Source organism: Maylandia zebra, linkage group LG18 (genome assembly GCF_041146795.1).
Source record: "Maylandia zebra isolate NMK-2024a linkage group LG18, Mzebra_GT3a, whole genome shotgun sequence".
Taxonomy (NCBI): Eukaryota; Metazoa; Chordata; class Actinopteri; order Cichliformes; family Cichlidae; genus Maylandia; species Maylandia zebra.
The window spans coordinates 2,981,681-3,002,836 of record NC_135184.1 but is presented as its reverse complement, the minus strand read 5'-3'; the positions used below and the strand labels follow the sequence as shown (position 1 = coordinate 3,002,836).

At 44.5% G+C, this 21,156-nt stretch overlaps 1 protein-coding gene across 1 annotated transcript in view; it reads right to left on the bottom strand.

Moving 5' to 3' along the window:
- Positions 1 to 21,156, bottom strand: part of tmeff1a (transmembrane protein with EGF-like and two follistatin-like domains 1a) — a 113,454-nt gene that overhangs the window by 56,597 nt on the left and 35,701 nt on the right. Inside the window, exon 2 of the mRNA XM_004569474.5 lies at positions 6,345 to 6,454. Coding sequence (XP_004569531.1) covers positions 6,345 to 6,454 — 110 coding nt within the window. The remainder of the gene's footprint in view (positions 1 to 6,344; positions 6,455 to 21,156) is intronic.

The window sequence follows — 21,156 nt, the reverse complement described above, 5'->3', positions numbered from 1 at the left end:
ATATGATGCAAGCTGTCAGGCACTTACAGAGTTTCATTCGCTCTCCATGGAGGTTATATAAACCCACTCTGCTCACACTGTCAGCTATAAGCTACAGCTGCCAAGGACACATATCAGTGTTCAGCAATCCATATTCTATTAACTCTCACACATCAATCATTTAGCAGGAATCCCCTGCAGGTTTGACCTCCGTGACCTCCAACACACTGCAGAAGCAGTCCAGGTTCATATCCAACAGGAAGAGAGTCCGATGGAGTCGGCAGCTGAAAGACAAAACAACCGATGAGCAGCATCCAACCTCCAGCTGAGAGGAGAACATTTTTCTGTCCTGTCAGGAGTCTTCCTGGTTTGCTCCGTCAGCATTTTGTGGTTTTGTTCTGCTGAAGTAAATTTGTTGTAACGTGTTTTTTTCTTTCCATCAGACTTTCAGCTAGAGCTCATTATCAGCACTCATCAGCATGTTTGGCTTTCTTTGTTCAGTTTTAGTGACTGAAGCTCTTTTTCTGTTCAGAGAAGCAAACTCAGAAGTTTTAATGATCGGGAATTAGTCGGATCCCTGCTGGTTAGAGGAGAACAGAAGGCTTATTTCGGTGAAAATAGAACAGATTAGTCCTTTAAATGAAGGCAGGTGTGATGAGTTTCATTGGAGGTGAATGTTTGATTTTTTTGACTGCATGGCCCTGCCTGCAGGCAGGCAGGTGGAGCAGCTCCTATCAGACAGTGAAATAGCTTTAATGAGGATCTCTGTCATCTCACTAAAGCGTAACACACGTAAAAATGTGTGTCTTGGACTGATTTACATTCACACATACGCAAACCTGCACAGAAACCATAAAGTTTTAATGGTTTCGAGCTATTTCAAGGCTCCACGGGAGATAAATCCGCTGAAAACTGCTGACTCGCAGTGCAGAGTTAGATTTATTTATCTGCATTAAAGGGCCACTTCAGCTCTCAGACACTTTTTACTTTCACAGAGCCGATAATGCTGCGAGGTGAAGCACAGCCATTGTCAGAAACTATATTTGAAAAGGGAAAATTTAAATAGTGCCAGTTCTGCTCATCTCCAGCTCCATATTTTTACTCTTTTAGAGTAGCTTTGCATGACTAACAGCTAAAAATAATCCTTCTTTATCTCACAATGGTCCTCGGTGCAGAGCCTCAGTTCCCCCTCTGTCTGAAACAAGCTCCTCCCCTTTAGGCCAGCTTTGTACTGACTGGCTGACTGTCACAAACAGAAGGTTTGAAGAGCAGGTGGGTGGGGTTTCCAATCTATGACATCACCAAGATCCAAAAGTAGACGCAAAAGTGTTTTGAGCAGTCTGCAGCCTGAGCTTTAGGCACACGAGGAAGTTTAATATGAACATCCACTGCTGGAAGAGGATATGTATGACAGGAAATGACTTGCCTCCAAATAAAACTCACTTTGCAAACATCTGGATCATGCTCCCAGTTGACTTTGGGGAAGTTCTCGTCCATGAATATTCTTTGTGAAGATGCAGACGTAGAGAACTGAACACAGAGACGGGCACCTCCGCCTGCCCACAAATAAAACTCACTGAAGCTTGAACCACTTTTCACATGGTTTGCTTCGGTGCTTTGTTTTCATATAAATTTTCAGATATAGAAATCTGAATCAACTGGGCCTCGATCCCCGCTGTTTGATCCCATTATAAAACCCCCAGAAGCGCCTCTTCCCCTACACTACATCTGCTCTTCCCTGCAGACACGAGAACACAGTGTGATGTTTTTTTGCACCATCAACAAGCAACCTTCAGGCTGTCCTTGAGGCCCTTTGTGGAGACAAAACAGAAGATGGGAAACAGATGACAGTCAGGTCGTTCTCAAAAGGATCCAGCGTGCTTGACCTTTCAAAGCCTTCCAATTACAATTACTGTTCATCTTGTTAGCAAGTCTAGTGGCAGAAAAATGAAAACAGAACGATTTAGCTGTGTGAGGTTTGTGGAGCAGCCAGAAAGGCTCTGCTTCTGCTAATAAGCGATTTTAGTGTTTATTTATTAATAAGCTTGCACTGTTTAATATTAAATGTAGATCCAAAGCTGCAGCAGGAAGTAGTAGACTTCTGCATGTTTGAACTACCTGTAACGGCTCTTTATTCTTCTTTTGTTTTGCCACGATACACATTTGGACACTAGGGGGCAGTCACCTTTTAAATGACTGCATTTATAAAGGAAGGCTTGACATGATGATAACTATTTACAACAAATTAAAGGGTCATTCCATGAAAAATCACCCTGCTTGTACCATAACTTGTTTAACTCTGTTGTTTTGAGCCCTTGGAACTTCATCCATGCAGGAGATTTCCACGTGAAGTTCGCAGGGCTGAAAGACACCAAATAAATGTTACTGCGACTCCATCTGTGTCCTGATCTGAAGACAAAATCAAATCTCTGTTCAGCCTTATTTATACCTCTACTTTGAGCGTCACTATCATGGATACACGTCTGTGATGTGCAGCAGCAGAAACAAGCTTCGGTACTCGGATGTTTGATCTTTTTTTCTCATCATTCGCCAGAGAAAAACTTCAAAAAGTGCGTTTTGGATAAACTTTAAAGGATCGGAACGTCGTGTGGGATCAGTTGCTGCTACAGCACATGCAGGATCTTATTGTACCTGTGTTTGCACACCAGGCTCATCTCCTAGTTTTATAATATAATCATATTTTAACACTTGTGAACATGACGAATGGCGGTGAGATGGAGAAACGGCACTGGTGGTCTCACACAGCATCACACTGATCAAATAACTTCAGGTCCTGAAGAAGCGTTCTGGGTGATGTCGGGGCTGCGGTGTGGACTTACACGAGTCTCATTCTGCAAGTTGTACTTGACTGTATTGCGCGCTTCAGGGCATGAACTGCATCAGGTGGTCAGGGTGGGCGGTGGGTTTACAAAGGGCCGGGCTTTTCATCATGCAGTCAGTGTGGACTGGAAGGCTTTCAGGCTCTTCCTCCTGTTACAATCAGAGTTATAATTCAGGCTGTCGGTGCTTCTGTGTGCAGCTGAAGACTCCTCAGAGCCGCCGTCTCGCTCGGACAGCTGTGAAACTCCTCTGATCACGTCGAACGGCTGCGCTCGCTTCGCTCTGTCCTCTTTGTGTGCACATGAATGTGGGTTCTGCTTTCAGCTCACGGAGCGTGACGGCCAGCTTCAAACAGCCGCCGTGTGTCTTGTTATTGCGGTGAAGCTGCGGCTCTGTGGTGAATTCTGCTTCCAGGAGCTGCCCTTCACGCCGCCGCTGCTTTTATTTTGCAGCCGTTCGATTAAATATGCAGCGAATACAACAGGCTGACGGGAGAGTAATTATATTTTGTTTCATATCAGAGGAACACGCTGCAGGCGGGTCATGCTTCTTTATGTGTCAGAAAGAACTTCACGGTGTTTTTCCTCATTTTAGCTCCTAAAATTTTTTTTTTTTTTTTTTTGCCTGTCCCGTTTGGCTCTTTTGCCCTCAGAATTGTTGTCTAAAGGCAAAGAAAGATGCCCAACGGATTTACTTTACCAAACTGACCATCCCAGCCTTGCCGTAATGGTCCATTTGATTCACCTTTTATTGTTTATTTTATTTTCACTTACTGAATACGGGACAGACTTGACTGGGGTCACTTACTGAACACGCTGCAGGTGGGTCATGCTTCTTTATGTGTCAGAAAGAACTTCACGGTGTTTTTCCTCATTTTAGCTCCTAAAACTAACAAGAATTAACTGAGAAGAGACCGCAGACAGGCTGGCTGCTCGCAGGATTTTATTATTCACACACTGCTGCTGTGACTGCTCCATTTTCATATTAAAGAGGGAGGTGAACATGACATGCCTGTCTCATTTTCAGAGGTAGGGCGCCTGAGCTGCCAATGAGAGATAGTGCTTCCTTGTGCACTGATCAAAGTTAGCATTCTGGCTACCACCATGTTAGCTTTTTCAGAGCTAGAAGTGACCGGCGTGTGGACAAGAGGGTGGAATTATCAGCTAATGCTACCTAGCTTTGTTAGCGAATTTATTTCATAAATGGGGTGCAAAATATAGACGCACATAAGTGTTACTAAAGCATGGAGTGTGCATTCCTGTCACACAGTGTTTACACCCCTCACCCCCAACTAATAGCTGCCCCTCCCTGAGCCTGGATTTGGTGGAGGATTAAAAGGGAGTTTTTCCTCCCCGTTTTCAATTCAATTCAATTTTATTTATATAGCGCCAAATCACAACATAAGTCGCCTCAAGGCGCTTCATAGATACAGAGAAAAACCCAACAATCATATGACCCCCTATGAGCAAGCACTTTGGCAACAGTGGGAAGGAAAAACTCCCTTTTAACAGGAAGAAACCTCCGGCAGAACCAGGCTCAGGGAGGGGCGGGGCCATCTGCTGCGACCGGTTGGGGTGAGAGAAGGAAGACAGGATAAAGACATGCTGTGGAAGAGAGACAGAGGTTAATAACAGATATGATTCAATGCAGAGAGGTCTATTAACACATAGTGAGTGAGAAAGGTGACTGGAAAGGAAAAACTCAATGCATCATGGGAATCCCCCGGCAGCCTATGTCTATTGCAGCATAACTAAGGGAGGATTCAGGGTCACCTGGTCCAGCCCTAACTATATGCTTTAGCAAAAAGGAAAGTTTGAAGCCTAATCTTGAAAGTAGAGATAGTGTCTGTCTCCCGAATCCAAACTGGAAGCTGGTTCCACAGAAGAGGGGCCTGAAAACTGAAGGCTCTGCCTCCCATTCTACTTTTAAATACTCTAGGAACAACAAGTAGGCCTGCAGAGCGAGAGCGAAGTGCTCTAATAGGGTGATATGGTACTACAAGGTCATTGAGATAAGATGGGGCCTGATTATTTAAGACCTTGTATGTGAGGAGCAGGATTTTGAATTCTGGATTTAACAGGAAGCCAATGAATGTTGTCCCCAAAGCGCTTGCTCATAGGGGGTCATATGATCGTTGTGGTCTCTCTGTATTATACTGCATAGGGTCTTTATTTTACAAAACCCTGACACAGGAGCTGAGACGTGCATCTGGACATTCATCCCATCCACCTACTGTTAGACTACTTAAATGACAAGAAATGTTCAGCCTGTGTTAAGGAATAAAGGTGGTCACACCAAACATCAACGTTCAGGCTTGTTAGAATTGCACAAACTCTGTTTTTGCCTCATAAGCTGTATTTCTGTGCATGTTTGCATGTTTCAGTAAACTGCTGCAAACACTTCCTGTTTTCATGGCAACCTATAAAGACATGCGGGGTGGCAAGACTTTTGCACACAGCTTTCCAAATATTTACTAGAATACCGTATTTTTGCACCGTAAGGCACATTAAGCAAAACAAAACAGTCAGATAAGTCAAACTTTCCCATGTTGTTGCAGTATATTAATGACTAATCTCGTATTGTGGATGGATTATCTCAGTTGTTCTCCTGACTGAAGTTTGGTCTGTTTACAGCATCCTGCCATGCGATTGCATTTGTCCCTAACCATCGGGAACCCTCACGTTAACTTTTATGGAGTGGAAAAAAGTTAGCGTTCATCCTCCAGCTTCACTGTTTATGCTAACATAGCCGTGTCGCTAGCGACCACGTAGCACATCATTATATACCAGCTAGTCCAACTTCAGTAACCCTACAAAAGTCACTGTTGTTTAGTTTCATGTCTTCACATTTTAATTTTTTCAGAAATCTCTCAGTCAGAACATGCTATATCATGTTTAGGTGGAAACTAGCGAGCTAACTCCATGCTAACTTCAAACTCCATTAAACTTAATAAATTCTGTTTTCATGGATGCCTGGATGTTAAACTTAATTGTTGCACCTTATTACAACGCTGATCATCTTATTAAAGATGAAAGAATTTAGACAGTTTCTAACTCTCAGTGATGCCGCAGTGTTCGTTTGTTTTTGGGACCTGAAGGGACGGAGTTTAGGACCCAGATTACTCCGCGAGGCTCCTGACGATAGCTGTAATGCTCCGACAATCCATCAGGCGGTGCGGCTTCGTAGCTTACCAAAGTCGTACAAAAACATTTTCTAACAGATTTTTGAGCGCCGTGTACCACATAAAATGGGTTTGAGGTCAGTAAGCACATCAGAATTCACACATAAGGCGCACCGGATTATAAGGCGCACGGTCGATTCTTGAGAAAATGAAAGGATTTAAAGTGCGCCTTATAGTGCGGAAAATACAGTAATACACTTTATAGATAATATCAGCGAATGTTTCTGGAACCTTGTTAACATCAACTAATGGAACACAACTCTAACTTAAACATGTCATTGATGAACAGGTAAACGTTTTATATCCAATAAGATTAAAAAAAAAGCAAAATGATGTCATCTACCTGGAACTGGCAGACACACTTGAGCTGAGCACCGTCCTCTCTGCAGGTGCCCCCGAATCGGCAGGTGGAGTCATCACAGACCCTCAGGTCGCTCTTCTTCTCTGACAGATCTAACGGCAGAGACACAAACAAAGGCAGCGCGTTAAATACGGAGACAGACAACAGGCAGGCGGATCAATAAGGTGAGTCACACCTGCGGCACCTCCACGAGTGCTGCTGCTAAATCCCGACATCCCGGCTCTGATCACACGCTCCGTCCAGACAAGTTTATGAGTTTATGAACAATGAGAGCAGACGGCGAGCTGAGCTGCAGGAAAAATACGGACACGACAGAGATGATTGTTTATCAGCCCGAGCAGACACCTGGACTACAGGTGAGTGTTTACACCGGGGAAATAACAGATGGACTCGCAGAGCTGAGAAATCTGCTCTCCTCAGAGGGAAGAAAACTGGTGGGTGGTATCATCATTAATGCACAAAGCAGAAGTCACTTCTCATCTTCACCTGCCTGAGGAGCTGCTCACAATTACAGGAGTCTGACTGTACTCTGACTCACAGAGACGGTTCAGGTGGAAAAAAGCTCTCTCCCGGGGAATCGCTGGCTTCTTCGCTGTGATTTTTCCTCTTCAATCTAACGCGCTCGGTTGAATCGGTTACTGTGGATTGGTGCTAAATAAATCAAGCTGAATTGGTGGTGTAACCTAACCATGAAAACCCTGCTGTATCCCAGTAAACCAGCCTGATACTATCGGTAGATCCAAGATAAACGGAATAATCCGGGATCAACCTATCCTGACAGTGTTTACATGGATAAACATGTAAACACTATGGCTCAGTTTCACAGGGATGGACAACAGTCGGTCTCGTCTTAGACCACAAACTGTTTTTAATAAAGATCCTTTCAGTTCGGTGCTAGGCTAATCCGAACCTGGTAAACTGGCTCATGGAGTTAGAACTCCAAGAGGTGCTACTGTATGACTTCAAAGGATAAAATAATAATAACAACAATAATAATAATAATAACAATAATAATAATAAGCCCCCAGCTTTGCATGGTGCACAGTCAAAATAAGCCTCAGAAGGATTGTTAGCAGGTGGGAGGGACTTCTGTGAGGCAACAGCTAATTTGGGGGATTCTGGTGTAACCAGCACATATCTGAACCAAACTTTGGCCTAACAGCCAATAAAAAGGTACGATAGTTTACAATGAAATAAACAAGGAGCCTAAAAATACATAAATTATAATGAGTTAATAAAATCCTCATCAGGAAGCTTGTTAGTTTTATTTTATTTATTGAATGTTTAGTTACATTAAAAAGAAATTCAAAATAAAAATCTTTATAAGTTAATGCACGACATGGTTTTTATTCTCGGACTCTGACTCGTTTTATCCTCTCGGTTCATCCGTCTGAAACAAGCCCTTCTACCTCCATCTATTCAACTTGTTATTTGCCTCCCCTCTCACACAAAAGGTTTTAATATCAGAAGCCCCGCCCCTCTTAGTAGTAGAAAACACACCTATATGATACTGAGTGTTGAAACTCGTTGAAACATCAGAGCGCCGCTCTCAGGCTGAATGCTGTGGGGACAAACTCGCAGCTGATCCTGAATCAGTTTGGCTTTTAAACTTTCACTCACGATCAGTTCATGAAATGTCACAAGGCGACTTATTTATGGGCATTTTTATCTGCGAGACTTCTAGAGCCGACACACACACACACACACACACACACACACACACACACACACACACACACACACACACACACACACACACACACAGATAATAACAGGCCTACACGGCTCAGAAATGTGCTGTGAACTTGAATAATCCACATTTCCTTTGAGATTCCTGCAGCAGATTCCCGCCTCGGTGCCGGCACGAGCGCTGCCGAGTGGCTTTGAGGAGCCGTGTAATGGCCTGTAATTACTGTTTGCAAACCTCCCCGAGTCCCAAAAATGGCCGCCGCTGGCCGCAGTAACAGCCAACCCTGGAGCTCAGCAGCGTCTCAGAGACGGGCAATGTGAGCCTCCAGCTGAGAAAATAACACTCAGACTCAACGAGCAAGAAAACAAAAGAGTAACAGGCGAGTTTGGAAGAAGTCGTTCAAGGTAACAACAGCCGAGTTTTAAAATGAATGTTATGGTGTCTGATGTGAAAATCCTCTTACGTGTTTCAGCCAAGGCCCACGCGCAAACAGATGCTGTTTAAGAAATATCACAAACATTCACCGATGCTGAACGTGTGAAGCTTACACATGTGATCAGTTACTGATCAATAATTTCAGTTTTCCTCACCGTGAACCTCACACTGAGCCAAACAGCTGAGGAGTCTCACCTGTTTGATCTGAGAGTTAATCATCAGGATGCTGATTAGTGAACGTGAACGTCACATCATCAGAGACGAGCAAACAAAACATCAGATTTCACTTTCAGGGGTGAATTTGTGACAGAGAAAGAAAAATAAACTGCGGTTAAAGTTAAAAAGGTTAAAAAGAGCCAAACGGGACAGGCAAAAAAGAAGAAGAAAAAAAAAAGTTAAAAAGGTTAGTAAAAATCCAAAAATGTGGTAAAAGTAATGAGAAGTAAAAACATGAGAGGAAACAATACAAATAACAAACACAGAGAGCTTCAAAGATTTTTAACAAGTCAAAATCTTTTAAAAATAAAGTCAGAAAAATTGTGCAAAAAAAAAATTTCAATATGAGAAAATCTTAAATCTGAGATTAAAAGTATTAATCTCATATTAAAATTACTGGAAAAGAAAAAATGTCAAAAAAACTAGAACAATATAAAATATGAATATAACACAATGAGCCAAAAATAACATTAGAAACAGAATCTCAAATATGAGAGAAGTTATTCAAAAATTCAAAAAAGTAAATACAGGAAAAAATGAAATAGCAAATGAAACACGTGAGACACAAAAAAAAAATACAGAAAATGTGAGATATGAAGTTTAAATTCTGACAGTAAACGTTCAGAGCTGCAGAGCCAACCATCGTTAAACATCCCAGAGTCGCATCATCGTTTGTCCTAATGCCATCCGATCGTCCGGCTGCTCCAGTTTCCTCCACTTATTGATCTCATTTCTCAAATCTCAGGTGTCACCTTCTCGATTTTGACGTCTCTGTGAGAAATAATGGACAAACCCAGGAGAATCAGAGCAAATGAGCCAGTTCAGCAGCCTCGTGTAGGTCTGCAGGGCAGTCGTGGCTAATTAAGTCCAAGCAGCAGCCACATCCATCAGCCTGGAGGCTGACTGCTGATCAGCTGTGTGTGTGTGTGTGTGTGTGTGTGTGTGTGTGTGTGTGTGTGTGTGTGTGTGTGTGTGTGTGTGTGCGCTGCTTCCTGTTTGCAGGTTTAATACCCAGACAATTTGGGATTATGCTGAACGACAAGCCGAAGTCTTTAAACCTCCAGCTGGAGACAGACACACATGCAGATGAAGGCGCCTCGTTCACAAACCAGTGTTGGCGCTGTTTGTGTGTTGGCGCTGTTTGTGTGTCCGCGCCGTGTTATCTGCCTCCGCTGCTGATGTTTTTCTGTTTGTAGTCGACCCCGGCCGTGTTGTGTTCGGGTTCCTCGGCCTCATACATTTTACAACAGAAACAGGGATTTGAAATGCACATAATTCCCTCCTTTGGATCGGAGCAGAACTAAAGAAGCTGACGGAGCGTGGCAGCAGCCGCCGCCCGGAGGCACATCCACCTCCCAAATCCCTCGAGCCCGGCCCGGTCGTCATGGCCACCCCGCCTCTCCTCCGGCTCGTTATCTAACCCCCCTACCCCCCCTCCCCTGCAGCCCTGACTCCAGGAGATGGACGTCAATACTTCATCTTCTGTCTGCTGCTCCGAGTCCTTCGACATCCTTTTAACCCTTTCCCTGCAGAGACACAGATATGTGACTCCAACACACCGGAGCAGACACAGCCCGTCTGAAAGGTGGTTAGAACTGCTTTTCTCTGGATTTACAGGCAAATCTGGGAAAGACTACTTTTTTTTTCTCCTATTAAACCCTCTACAGGACCCAGATGAGCTACCTCAGCCCTAAATGTTACCATCGTGTTCTTCTTTCACCTTTACTTCATTTAAGATGAGACCCAGGCTGTATGAAGACTGACCTACCTGCAGTTTATTCCACATCTGGACTGCATTTCTTCACGTTATCTTTTTGGCCACAACGATGTTGCTTTTAACACTTTTACCAGCTCAAACACGGCCATGAGACCCAGTTCAGGGACGTCACGCCTTGAATTCCTCCACCCAGTTTCATGAGTCAGATCTATAATAAAATATTCCTGCTACAGCTGTTATGCTGGAATCAGATATCGTGTGACTCTGTGGGGACAGACTCAGTCTTTAAGCCAGCCTCGAGTGGACATTAGAGGAACTGCAGACTCTGGCTCTGTAGTGTTGGTTTAAGCTTTGTAGCTCTGGAGTTCAGCAGGTCCCGGGCTTCATGGAGGGATGTTTGTTTGGTTTTGGAGGTCAGCGCTGACCCTGGGATGTCTTTCCTTTAGCTAATGCTAATGAATGCTAGCCTGCCTGCTGAGGTCAGCGATGTCCGGACCTTTGAAAGTTTACTTTGTCTAAAAAACAAGAGTAAAAACTGGCACAAATGTGTGACGCTCTGCAGGCAGCCTATGAAGGAGCGGCCTGCCCTACGGTGCGTTGTGTTTAGTTTGTTGATGATCTCACGAGGAAAGATGATTGGCTGGTTTATGCATGAGGAGTGACTCAGAGACCCAGCAGCGCCAGAGCCGCGGAATGAGTAATTTTTTTTCTTTGTGCTGTTTTCGTTTTAACTGAAACAATATTTCTGTTTTTGTTGTTTTAGTTGTCGTTTTATAAACACAGCAATCATTGTAGATATGTAGATACAAAACTGCATCAGATCAGATTACTCATCGAAACTCAGCATCGCCTTACTTAACGATAATGTAATCCTTGTAAAATCAAATTAGTAAAGTAGCCCTAATTAGGCCCAAATGTGTCTGCCATCTGAAACATATTTGAAAATTTTACATAACAGAAAACCACGGCCTCCTGGTGGGCAACGGCGGTACTGCACGTAAGCAGCAAATTCAACTTCTTTTATTTAACTGAAAATCTTCTTATTTTCTTCTTCTTCTTTTTTTAAAGAAACAGATGCACAACCTTAAAAATCAGATGGTTTAACGTTTATATGACTCACGCCTGACTCAGAACATGTAGGATGTATTAATTCAATTCAACTCAACTTTATTTATACGGCACCAAATCACAGTCACCTCAAGGCGCTTTACATTGTAAGGTAGACCTTACAATAATACATACAGAGAAAAACAATCATATGACCCCCTATGAGCAAGCACTGTGGCGACAGTGGGAAGGAAAAACTCCCTTTTAACAGGAAGAAACCTCTGGCTCAGGGAGGGGCGGGGCCATCTGCTGCGACCGGTTGGGGTGAGAGAAGGAAGACAGGACGAAAGACATAATCTTTAATAATCCTCTATTTCTGATCCTGAGAAATTAAACTGGAGAGTAAATCACCACAAAATCAAAACAAATAAATAATATCACAAAACTTTTTTTGTGCAGTTTTGTGTGATTTTCTGCTCTATGATGATCACAGCAGTCATTAAAAGGTTTGGGTTTGCTGCAGAAGATTTAGAAGTGGGCCTCTACAGTCTGGAATTTGGCCGGCTGCTTTAGAGCGATGCCAAAGATATTAGCAGCAGATTCTCTATAGCTCACAGTCAGCTGCCTCCCAAATGGCCCTCGGTACGGGGAGCACCAACGACAGCTTCACGATACGAGGTTTAGTCCCGACACCTTTCAATCTCCATCACATCCAACACCCTCACCATTCACGTACGCCCAACATATCCAGACCTCGACATCTATGCTATCAGGATAAGCCGTGTTATTCGCCTCCTAATGTTCTGGCTCATCGAGGATTCAGAGTTTGAAAAGGACATCGGAGAAAATTAGAGCGTCCTTAACAGCGTCATCAGTGAAACTTTCATCGCACTCCTTTCTTCTCCAGACAAAAGATCGTTTTCAAAGGCCACAGGAAGTTCAACATCCTCTGAAAAGTTCTGATAAAAACCATTCACACACACACACACACACACACACACACACACACACACACACACACACACACACACACACACACACACACAGGCTGATATCTCCAGAGTGAGGTTCATTTCATAGAGAAGTGGAACCTTCTCAAGGACTGCTGTGGCGTATTGATTTGGTTTGCTAAAAGCAGAGGATTTATCCTCGGCAGAGACGAGAAACAGGAGAGGGAGGCGGCGTGACATTCATGTAAAGTACAAACATCAGTGATGCATGATGGGACTTCACCCCCCCTCTCAAAAACCCAAATGTTCCACTTCTCTGTGCCGTTACAGGCACAATGGACCCACTGCATAACAAAACTATCGGTTTGTGATCGTTCACTTTGTGCCTAAAACCCATCGTGAATGCTGATGTGTGAAGCTGCACATCCAGTATATTCAGATTTACCAAAGCCACGAGGAAACATGTCAGAGCGCCTTCAAAATAAAGTCAGAGCTCCTTCACAATAAAGTCAGAGCACAAAGGAAATGGCTGTGAAACAGAAGCTGCTGCAGAAGAATCTCATTCAGTCTTAACGTCCCCGGTGATTTACAGCTACACAATTACTTCATTACGAAACCTGGAGATGATCCCAGAGTTTAACAACGTAAAATACAATAAACTAACACAGATGACAAAAGCTGCAGTTCCCCTAACGACCATTTGAGTCCCATGTTTAAATGTTGAAATGCCCTCAGCCGTGTGTTTTGTGTGAATTAGGAAAAAACGGTATGGCTTCCTCTGAGGCAAGAAAACAGACTTTCTGGGAATCTTCATCCGAGGATGAAACGGTCACCTCACCAACACCCACATCTACCAGTTTTCAAGCTACTACCACCTTTCAGTGTTATATACACACAGCACCAAATCACAACAACAGCTGCCTAAAGCACCTTGTGTTTCTGCAGCCATCAGTGATGATACTTAAAAAGACAGTTAAAGGCTGAATAAGCTGCACAGGTGCAATGACCTCATCCAGGTATCTGCTAATTAGCGCTCAGTGAAAGAGTTTCTCACCAAACCTGAAGCAGAAACTTGTCGGATGTTCTGACCATCACGGTGAAATTTTAACACACCAGCAGTTCCAGTACAGCCCACTGGTCCTGCTCAGTGATTCCAGTTAGCTGAGGTGAAGCTAAGCAGACAGCTAGCAGGGACACTTCAGTTCAAGTAGTAACTTCTCTGTTAGGCCTTAAAATGGCTCAACTGAGTAACAGGCTTAAAGTTGTCCTTTAAGGCTGTAAACATGTTTATTTCCTTTGGACATTAGAAACACTGGAGTCTGTGTGACGGACTCACTGCTGGAGCCTCTAGTGGCCTTTGAAGAAACTGCAGCTGTTAGTGTTTAGCTTCATTTTGAACCCTGAGCTGACACGATGATGTTGATGACTCAGTGCACGAGAAAGAAACCAGAAAGGCAGTTTCTGTCGCAGCGAGTCTTCACTCAGTCCTCGATTTGACTTTGACTTGTCTCAGTAAAGTTGAGTGACGCTGCCTCTGTGCAGATGTTCCTCTGAAAATCATGAATTCTGATTAATTACTACAATAACTGTTTCGCTCAAGTTTTATATTATCGTAGTTTTAGTAGTAAAAATAATGCGCTTTAAAAACAGCTACATCTTTATGAGGCGGGATCGTCTGCCAGGTTTCACTGCACCTGTTTCCTGTCTGGGATTTATTCTCTGATTTATTGATACTCCACAAATAACTGCATGCTTTTTGGAAACAGGCTGTGAGAGTTGTTCATAAATGTGTCTTCGCTATCAAACATGTGGATGTGAAGGAGAGCGCAGAGTGGGGCTGATGATGGATCTGAGCTCTGCTGACTGATGAAGAGTAAACGCTGCGAGCTGCTCGGCTCCTGTTTCTTCCTCGATCTTGGTGAAACCTTCTGACCGCAGCAGCTGGATGAAGAGCTTTTGTCTGTTCTTCTTCTGCTGCTTGAATAAAACATGAAAGCCCGACAGCCCCTTCCTCCTCCTCCTCCTCCTCAGCTTTATCGCTGCGAGCGATGCGAGCATGATGTCTTTAACTTTAACACTTTTAAATAAAGTGTTTGTTATTTTTTTTAAACTACAGCTGCCTCCCTGGCCTTCAGTTAGCGTCTCAGAAGACACGTTTAACAAAGACAATCTACAGACACTGAGTTTTCAATCTGCAGGGTCGGAGAGAGAAAAAAAACTTCCTGCAATAAAACAGAAACTCAGAAGTGAACTGAAATATTCTGGGAACGTTAACGTTAACGTCCCTGTGATGTCTCAGTCTCACAGACTGGACACGCTGCTTGTTAACCAAGCTAGTTAGCAAATACAGTGACCTCTGGCTCCAAAGAAACAACATGGCGGTGGTAATCATGGCATGAGTAGGAAAATGCAAATTCAAAGCAAATACAAATACATATCAGTGCAATTTAAAAGTCTTTAAATTAAAAAATCCACTTGATGCTGAGTCCCAAACACTCGTCGGTTTTATAAACTGGATTCTCGGCGATGGAGGAAAAGCTCCCTGATGCTGTCTGAGAGCAGCTACGTGACTTATCGTGTCCTACAAACAGAGAAAGTCACTGGGCTGAAAATAAAACTGATCCCTAATCCCAGCTGTTGGTTATACTTTGGAAGGAAGTGATTCTCCCACTGGCGTCAGAACTGAATATTTATTATGGGATTTGAAATGGACCCAAAATCCTCTGAACTTCATATCTGGTCTAAAAACATGGTTACGATAAAATTCCTCCTGAGCGCGCTCGCCCTTTCTTCCTCGCTCTGCTGGGCTCTGAACGGTGTTTTTTCCTGAAACGATCCGACGTGTGAAAACAAAAGTGCAAATGACGCCAAAGCAGCAGCACACAGCACAGAAACATGAGGCGGCGATTACATTTCAGGGATTTGAACCCCCGACCTCGTCTGAATCTCAGCAGATGCTGCCGAAGGACCTGCTGTCCAATCACAGCTCCTCCTCCTCTTTGTAACTGCAACTAATTTGTCCAGGTTCGAGTTTTTATTTCCTCCAGGGCGTCTGAGCGCGGGAGGCCTGGAGGGCCGGCAGACGCTCAGCTCGTTTGGCTTCATCAGCCGCGGCTGCTGCAGACTAATCTTCACCTGGGAAGCAGCGAGTGCAGCGCAGAGATAACAGCTTTGATGTTTTATTCATGTCGAGCAGATCAGAACGACACCAAAACTCCTTTTAGCTTCTTTCTGGAGTCTGACGCAGAGACAGAGCAGGAAGTAATTGACCTCCGGGGAAGTCTCTCCAACAAGTCGGGTCGCAGTTTGCCGTCAGCAGATTGGCTCGTTAGTAACAATCAAGCCTGAGAAGGAGTTTTCACAGAGACATCGTCTCAGATTTTAGAGGGAAAACCAGCACACCGCAGACCACGGCCTCTCTGTGTGAGGATCTAAACGTATTCTACGCTAGATTCGACACAGCGAACACCATGAGACCGGACAGTGTGCGCACCGCGGATGACGTCAGTGCGCACACTGTGTCTGAGGAGGATGTGCGGAAGTGCTTCAGGAAGGTGAACGCGCGCAAAGCTACTGGTCCGGACGGGATTCCCGGCCGCGTCCTCAGGTCATGCGCGGCTCAGCTGGCTGGAGTGTTCACGCACATCTTCAACCTTTCCCTCTCTCTGTCTGTAGTCCCAGCCTGCTTCAAAATGGCCACCATCGTCCCTGTACCCAAATCCTCCACCATCTCCTCATTGAACGACTGGCGACCTGTAGCCCTGACCCCCATCGTAAGCAAATGCTTCGAGAAGCTGGTCAGGGACTTCATCTGCTCTGCACTACCCGACTCACTGGACCCTCTACAGTTCACATACCGCCACAACAGGTCCACTGATGATGCCATAGCCCTGACACTACACACTGCCCTGTCACACCTGGAGAAGAGAGACACGTATGTGAGGATGCTGTTTGTAGATTACAGCTCAGCATTCAATACCATCGTTCCCTCGAAGCTGGACAGGAAACTGCAGGATCTAGGACTGAGCAGCTCCCTCTGCAGCTGGATCCTTAGCTTCCTGTCTGACAGACGCCAGGTGGTCAGACTGGGCAGCATCACCTCATCCCCCATCACACTGAACACTGGTGCTCCACAGGGGTGTGTACTGAGCCCTCTCCTATACTCACTCTACACCTACGACTGCACAGCCACTAACAGCTCCAACATCATTGTGAAGTTTGCGGACGACACTACAGTGGTGGGTCTTATCACCAACGGTGATGAGACGGCTTACAGGGAGGAGGTCAGCGCCCTGACCCACTGGTGTCAAGACAACCATCTCACCCTCAACGTCGCAAAGACAAAGGAGTTGATAGTGGACTTCCGGAGGTGCAGAGAAGTACACACCCCCATCACCATCAACGGCGCTGCTGTGGAGAGAGTGAGCAGCTTCCGGTTCCTTGGAGTACATCTGGCTGAGGATCTTACGTGGTCAGTACACACAAACAAAACAGTGAAGAAGGCGCAGCAGCGCCTCTTCTTTCTCAGGAGACTGAAAAGATTCGGCATGAGCCCCCGCATCCTCAGGACCTTCTATCACTGTGCCATTGAGAGCATCCTCACTGGATGCATCACCACCTGGTATGGCAACAGCACCGCCTACAACTGCAAAGCTCTCCAGCGAGTAGTGCGGTGCTCTGAACGGATAATTGGAGGTGAGCTTCCCTCCCTCCAAGACATCTACAGGAAGCGCTGCCTGAGGAAAGCGGGGAGGATCATCAAGGACTCCAGTCACCCCAGCCATAAACTGTTCAGACTGCTTCCATCAGGAAGGAGGTTCTGCAGCATCCGGTCCCGTACCAGCAGACTGAGAGACAGCTTTTTCCATCAGGCCATCAGACTGCTGAACACGTCATAGACACCTCAGCTTCACTACTGGAACTTCAACATTATGCACTCCACACTGTATATAAATGCCACTTGTTTTGCACATGTCTCAACCAACTCTGTATATTTTATATATTTTATTATTATTATTATTATTATTATTTTATTTTATTTTTTTACTATTTAATTTGTAAAAATGTGTATACACACACACACACACACACACACAGGAAAATATTTAGTATACACATCCAGAAATGCATACACTATTATATATTGTACATATATTTATTAGTTTCAGGTTGGCCATTCTTGTATTTTGCTCGTTTGTGTTGTTGTGTTTGCACATCTCTGTTGCTTGTGGGGCTCGCACACAAGAATTTCACTCACATGTGCTGTGCCAGTGTGCCTGCACATGTGATGTGACAATAAAAAGTGATTTGATTTGAGTGATTTGATTTTCCATGCATTCTGGAAAATCTGGAATTCTCTGTGCAGTAGTGTCAGAGCAGGGTTCTTTCCTTGGACTCTGGATATATTTGGATTTCATTAATTCAGCAAAGCGTTAATTCAGACAGGGCGCAGAGCCAAGCTCCACCGTGATCCTGGCAGATCAGCTGATCTCAACGCCAACCAAGATCAGCTGATGGCTCAGCAGATACCCGTCTACACAGCTAGCTGGCAAAGCTCACAGAGGGAGCATTGTTTAGCATCTGATATCTGAACCAGCTTAGGCTGTGCTTTAGCCACACGCTCAACAAGAACATGATGAGAAACTGGAAGATGTCCCACACACGTCCACATCTTGAGTCTTCACTCTCAACAGTTACAGAAAATGAGTGTTTCCTTCAACACAAACCTCACAGGCTGTTGGCTATAAACAGCTAATGCTACCCAGTCCTGTGTTTAGGCTAAGGTGTGACCCACCTGCCACAGGCTTCAGTACAAGAGCAGCAACTTCAGGTCAGAGCGACGGCACAAAGTAACCAGCTTGAATTCACGTTTCTATAAATCTGCAACTGTTCTGTTGTGAACACGCTGCCAGATCTCTGACTGATCTGCACTAATTTCAGCTGTGAAACCAGCAGCTAAACTCCTGCCTTTTACAGCCCGTCCTTCAGGTGTCTCGCCATCACTAAAGTTTTTAAAGTCGTCCCCTGACCTGTCCGCGTATCGTCACGGCGAGCTGCAGAGGTGTGAAACAGCCGCTGAGCTGTGACACACTTCAGACCGAGGCGTTAAACGAGCCGCCGGACCGACTCGTTATCCAGCCCGGTGCGTCCGTGAAATAAAACTCACTGAAGTGCGATTTATTTATCCCGCGGGCCAGAGCCCCGCCTCCAGGTGGCAGCAGCGGCGCTCACCTGCCACCTTAGCGCTCGGCGGCTTCCCGCCATCTCGGCCCGACGAGGCTTTAATTGTGTTTGTAGTGTTTATGAAAAGCTTCTCTGAGGCTGGTTTATTCATGGACCTAATGATGCCGGTCATCACAGCCGCTGACGCTGAGCCACACATCAGGGTTCATTTAATCACACCAACAACAACCCGCTCCTGTCCTGTTCTTTAATTACACATTTCAGCACATATTTCACTCACAGAGGCACCGAGAGAATCAAACGGCTGCTTTTCACTTTACTTTCATTCAAGACATTCTCCAAAAATCCATTTAGTACTTTTAGAGCTTCATTTAAAAAACCTCACTTGGAAAAACTGCAGAGAGAAATGAAGAGAGATGTCCTTAAAGCTACCCGACGCTGCAGCTGACGCTCCTCGCTGATTCACTGCTCTCAATATTTTTGTTGTTACAGTTAATGGAAAACCTATTTGCAGATGGAAAGTACTTTCAGCCATAATTCAGGCTGTATTTTATTTCTGTTTTGCCTGACTTACAGTGCCATTATACAGGCGCACATTATGTGCAGTAAAAGCTGCGCGACGGGGAGCACTTTTCAGCCAATTTGACTTCGCCCCACAAAGAGCTGACAGCAGGACCTGCAGGCTAACATTTGGCTGAAAAGTGAAGGTTTTAAAGCTATTATGTGCTCCTTTTACATGAGATGGCAACCATCAATTGTACCGCAGCAGCACGCTGACGCTGAGGTGGAAAATTATTTTTGGAAACACACAAGAGCGACAACAAAGTAAGATTGTGATTTCCTCAGCTCAAAAGTGTGTCGCTGTATTTGGATATTTCACATTTATTTGTTATATTTGCACATTTAAAATGTTTATATCATGCGTATCATAGCTCTGCTGTTACTAATGTTATTAAAAATATACAAATATCAGCATTTTTCAATGGAAGCTCATCTCTGGGATCAACACGGATTACCAAGTGTTGATCCCAGTTTTCTGTTCGTACTGCATCAGCTTTATTATTATTTACCAAAAGGACAATCTTCAAAGGTAAATGCTCTTTCAACCCCACACAGAGCCAGTAAGAGTCTGTGACGTATCATCGCTCAGTTTGGATGCAGCTCATCCTCGAGTCAGTCGCCACAGACTCCTCCTCCTTCACAACGACCGTACGGCGAGTGACTATTTTTTGGATTTTGTTATGGTTAAAAGTTAGGGGTGTGGCCTCTGCTGGAAGGTGACACACTCGACTGCTAGGCTTACCTCTAATGAAGTCATCACCTGGAGCTCTGATGCCTCTTTGACGTATCCAATAAATAAACATCTACTGGATGCACTGGGTTTGCTGCCAAAGTGTGAAACTAAGCACTAATTATATATGCATGTTGCACGTGCTTATAGATGCAGCTTTATAAACTAGTTACCATTAGCTTGACACAGAGCACACACCTGCTTATCGAAACATGACTGGCTCCAAAACAAATGCAGAGTCCAGAAACCAATGGGTGGATGTGTCCATCTATTATATCCAGTCTGTGACAGACGGATGAAGTCCATACTAGAAGATAAGGAGGGTGGTGCACGGTGGAGTAGCTCAAACTTGGATTTGAGACGAGACATGGGTTCACGTCAAGTGTTTGGATAAATATTTCTGGATGAAGTCGTCTTATTTTTCATGCATTTCATTTTTACTTTAGCTTCAGTCACTGTTTGGTTTGATTTCTGAACCCAAACTACTTTGTTATGCTTATGAGGAGATCACCTCGGGGCGCCCAAGTGATCTCAGCAGAAAAACTCAAACAGTGGTTGCATTTTTTAAAGAGAGATTAAAAGGATTGATGTTTCCAGGCTAGCTCTTCCACTAGAGTCAATCATTTAAAATCTCCACCCTTCGGTGAAGGTCGGTGATGTCGTCAACCAGGAGAACAAAGGAGGAGCTTGTTCTTTTCTGTGGAGTCGGCACATGAGTGGTTGGGTCACTTCACTAATTTCTATGAGAGCAGGCACGCATGAAAAGAAAGTACAGGCCAGGAAGTCTGGCCGGATTATCACAATAAAAGATTTAAAGGTCGGTAAAGTATTTCACTGCATTTCTGGAGCTCTAATGCTTCGATATGCTTCTTCATTTATATAAATGAGGGGATTGCATTTCCTCCCACTGAGCTCTAATGTGGTCCTCGTCTGCTTACATAATTAAAATTAAGGACAGTCAGAGAAGATGAAGAAACAAGAAAATGATTTTAGTTCCTGAAGGCCGAGTCAGAGCTGAGCTTCAGAGAAAGAAAAGAGGAGAGCGAGGCAGAAAGCAAAGACAGCTTCTAAATATCCAGCAGACAGTCGGAGGAGGAGGAGGAGGAGGAGGAGGAGGAGGAGGAGGAGGAAGACGAGCAGAGAGCTGACGACAGGATGAAAGACTTTAAGTGCTGAAAGAAGTCAGAGGCTGGCTCACCTCAGGCTCTTAGTCTGGAAGATATATGCAGTGTGTGTGTGTGTGTGTGTGTGTGTGTGTGTGTGTG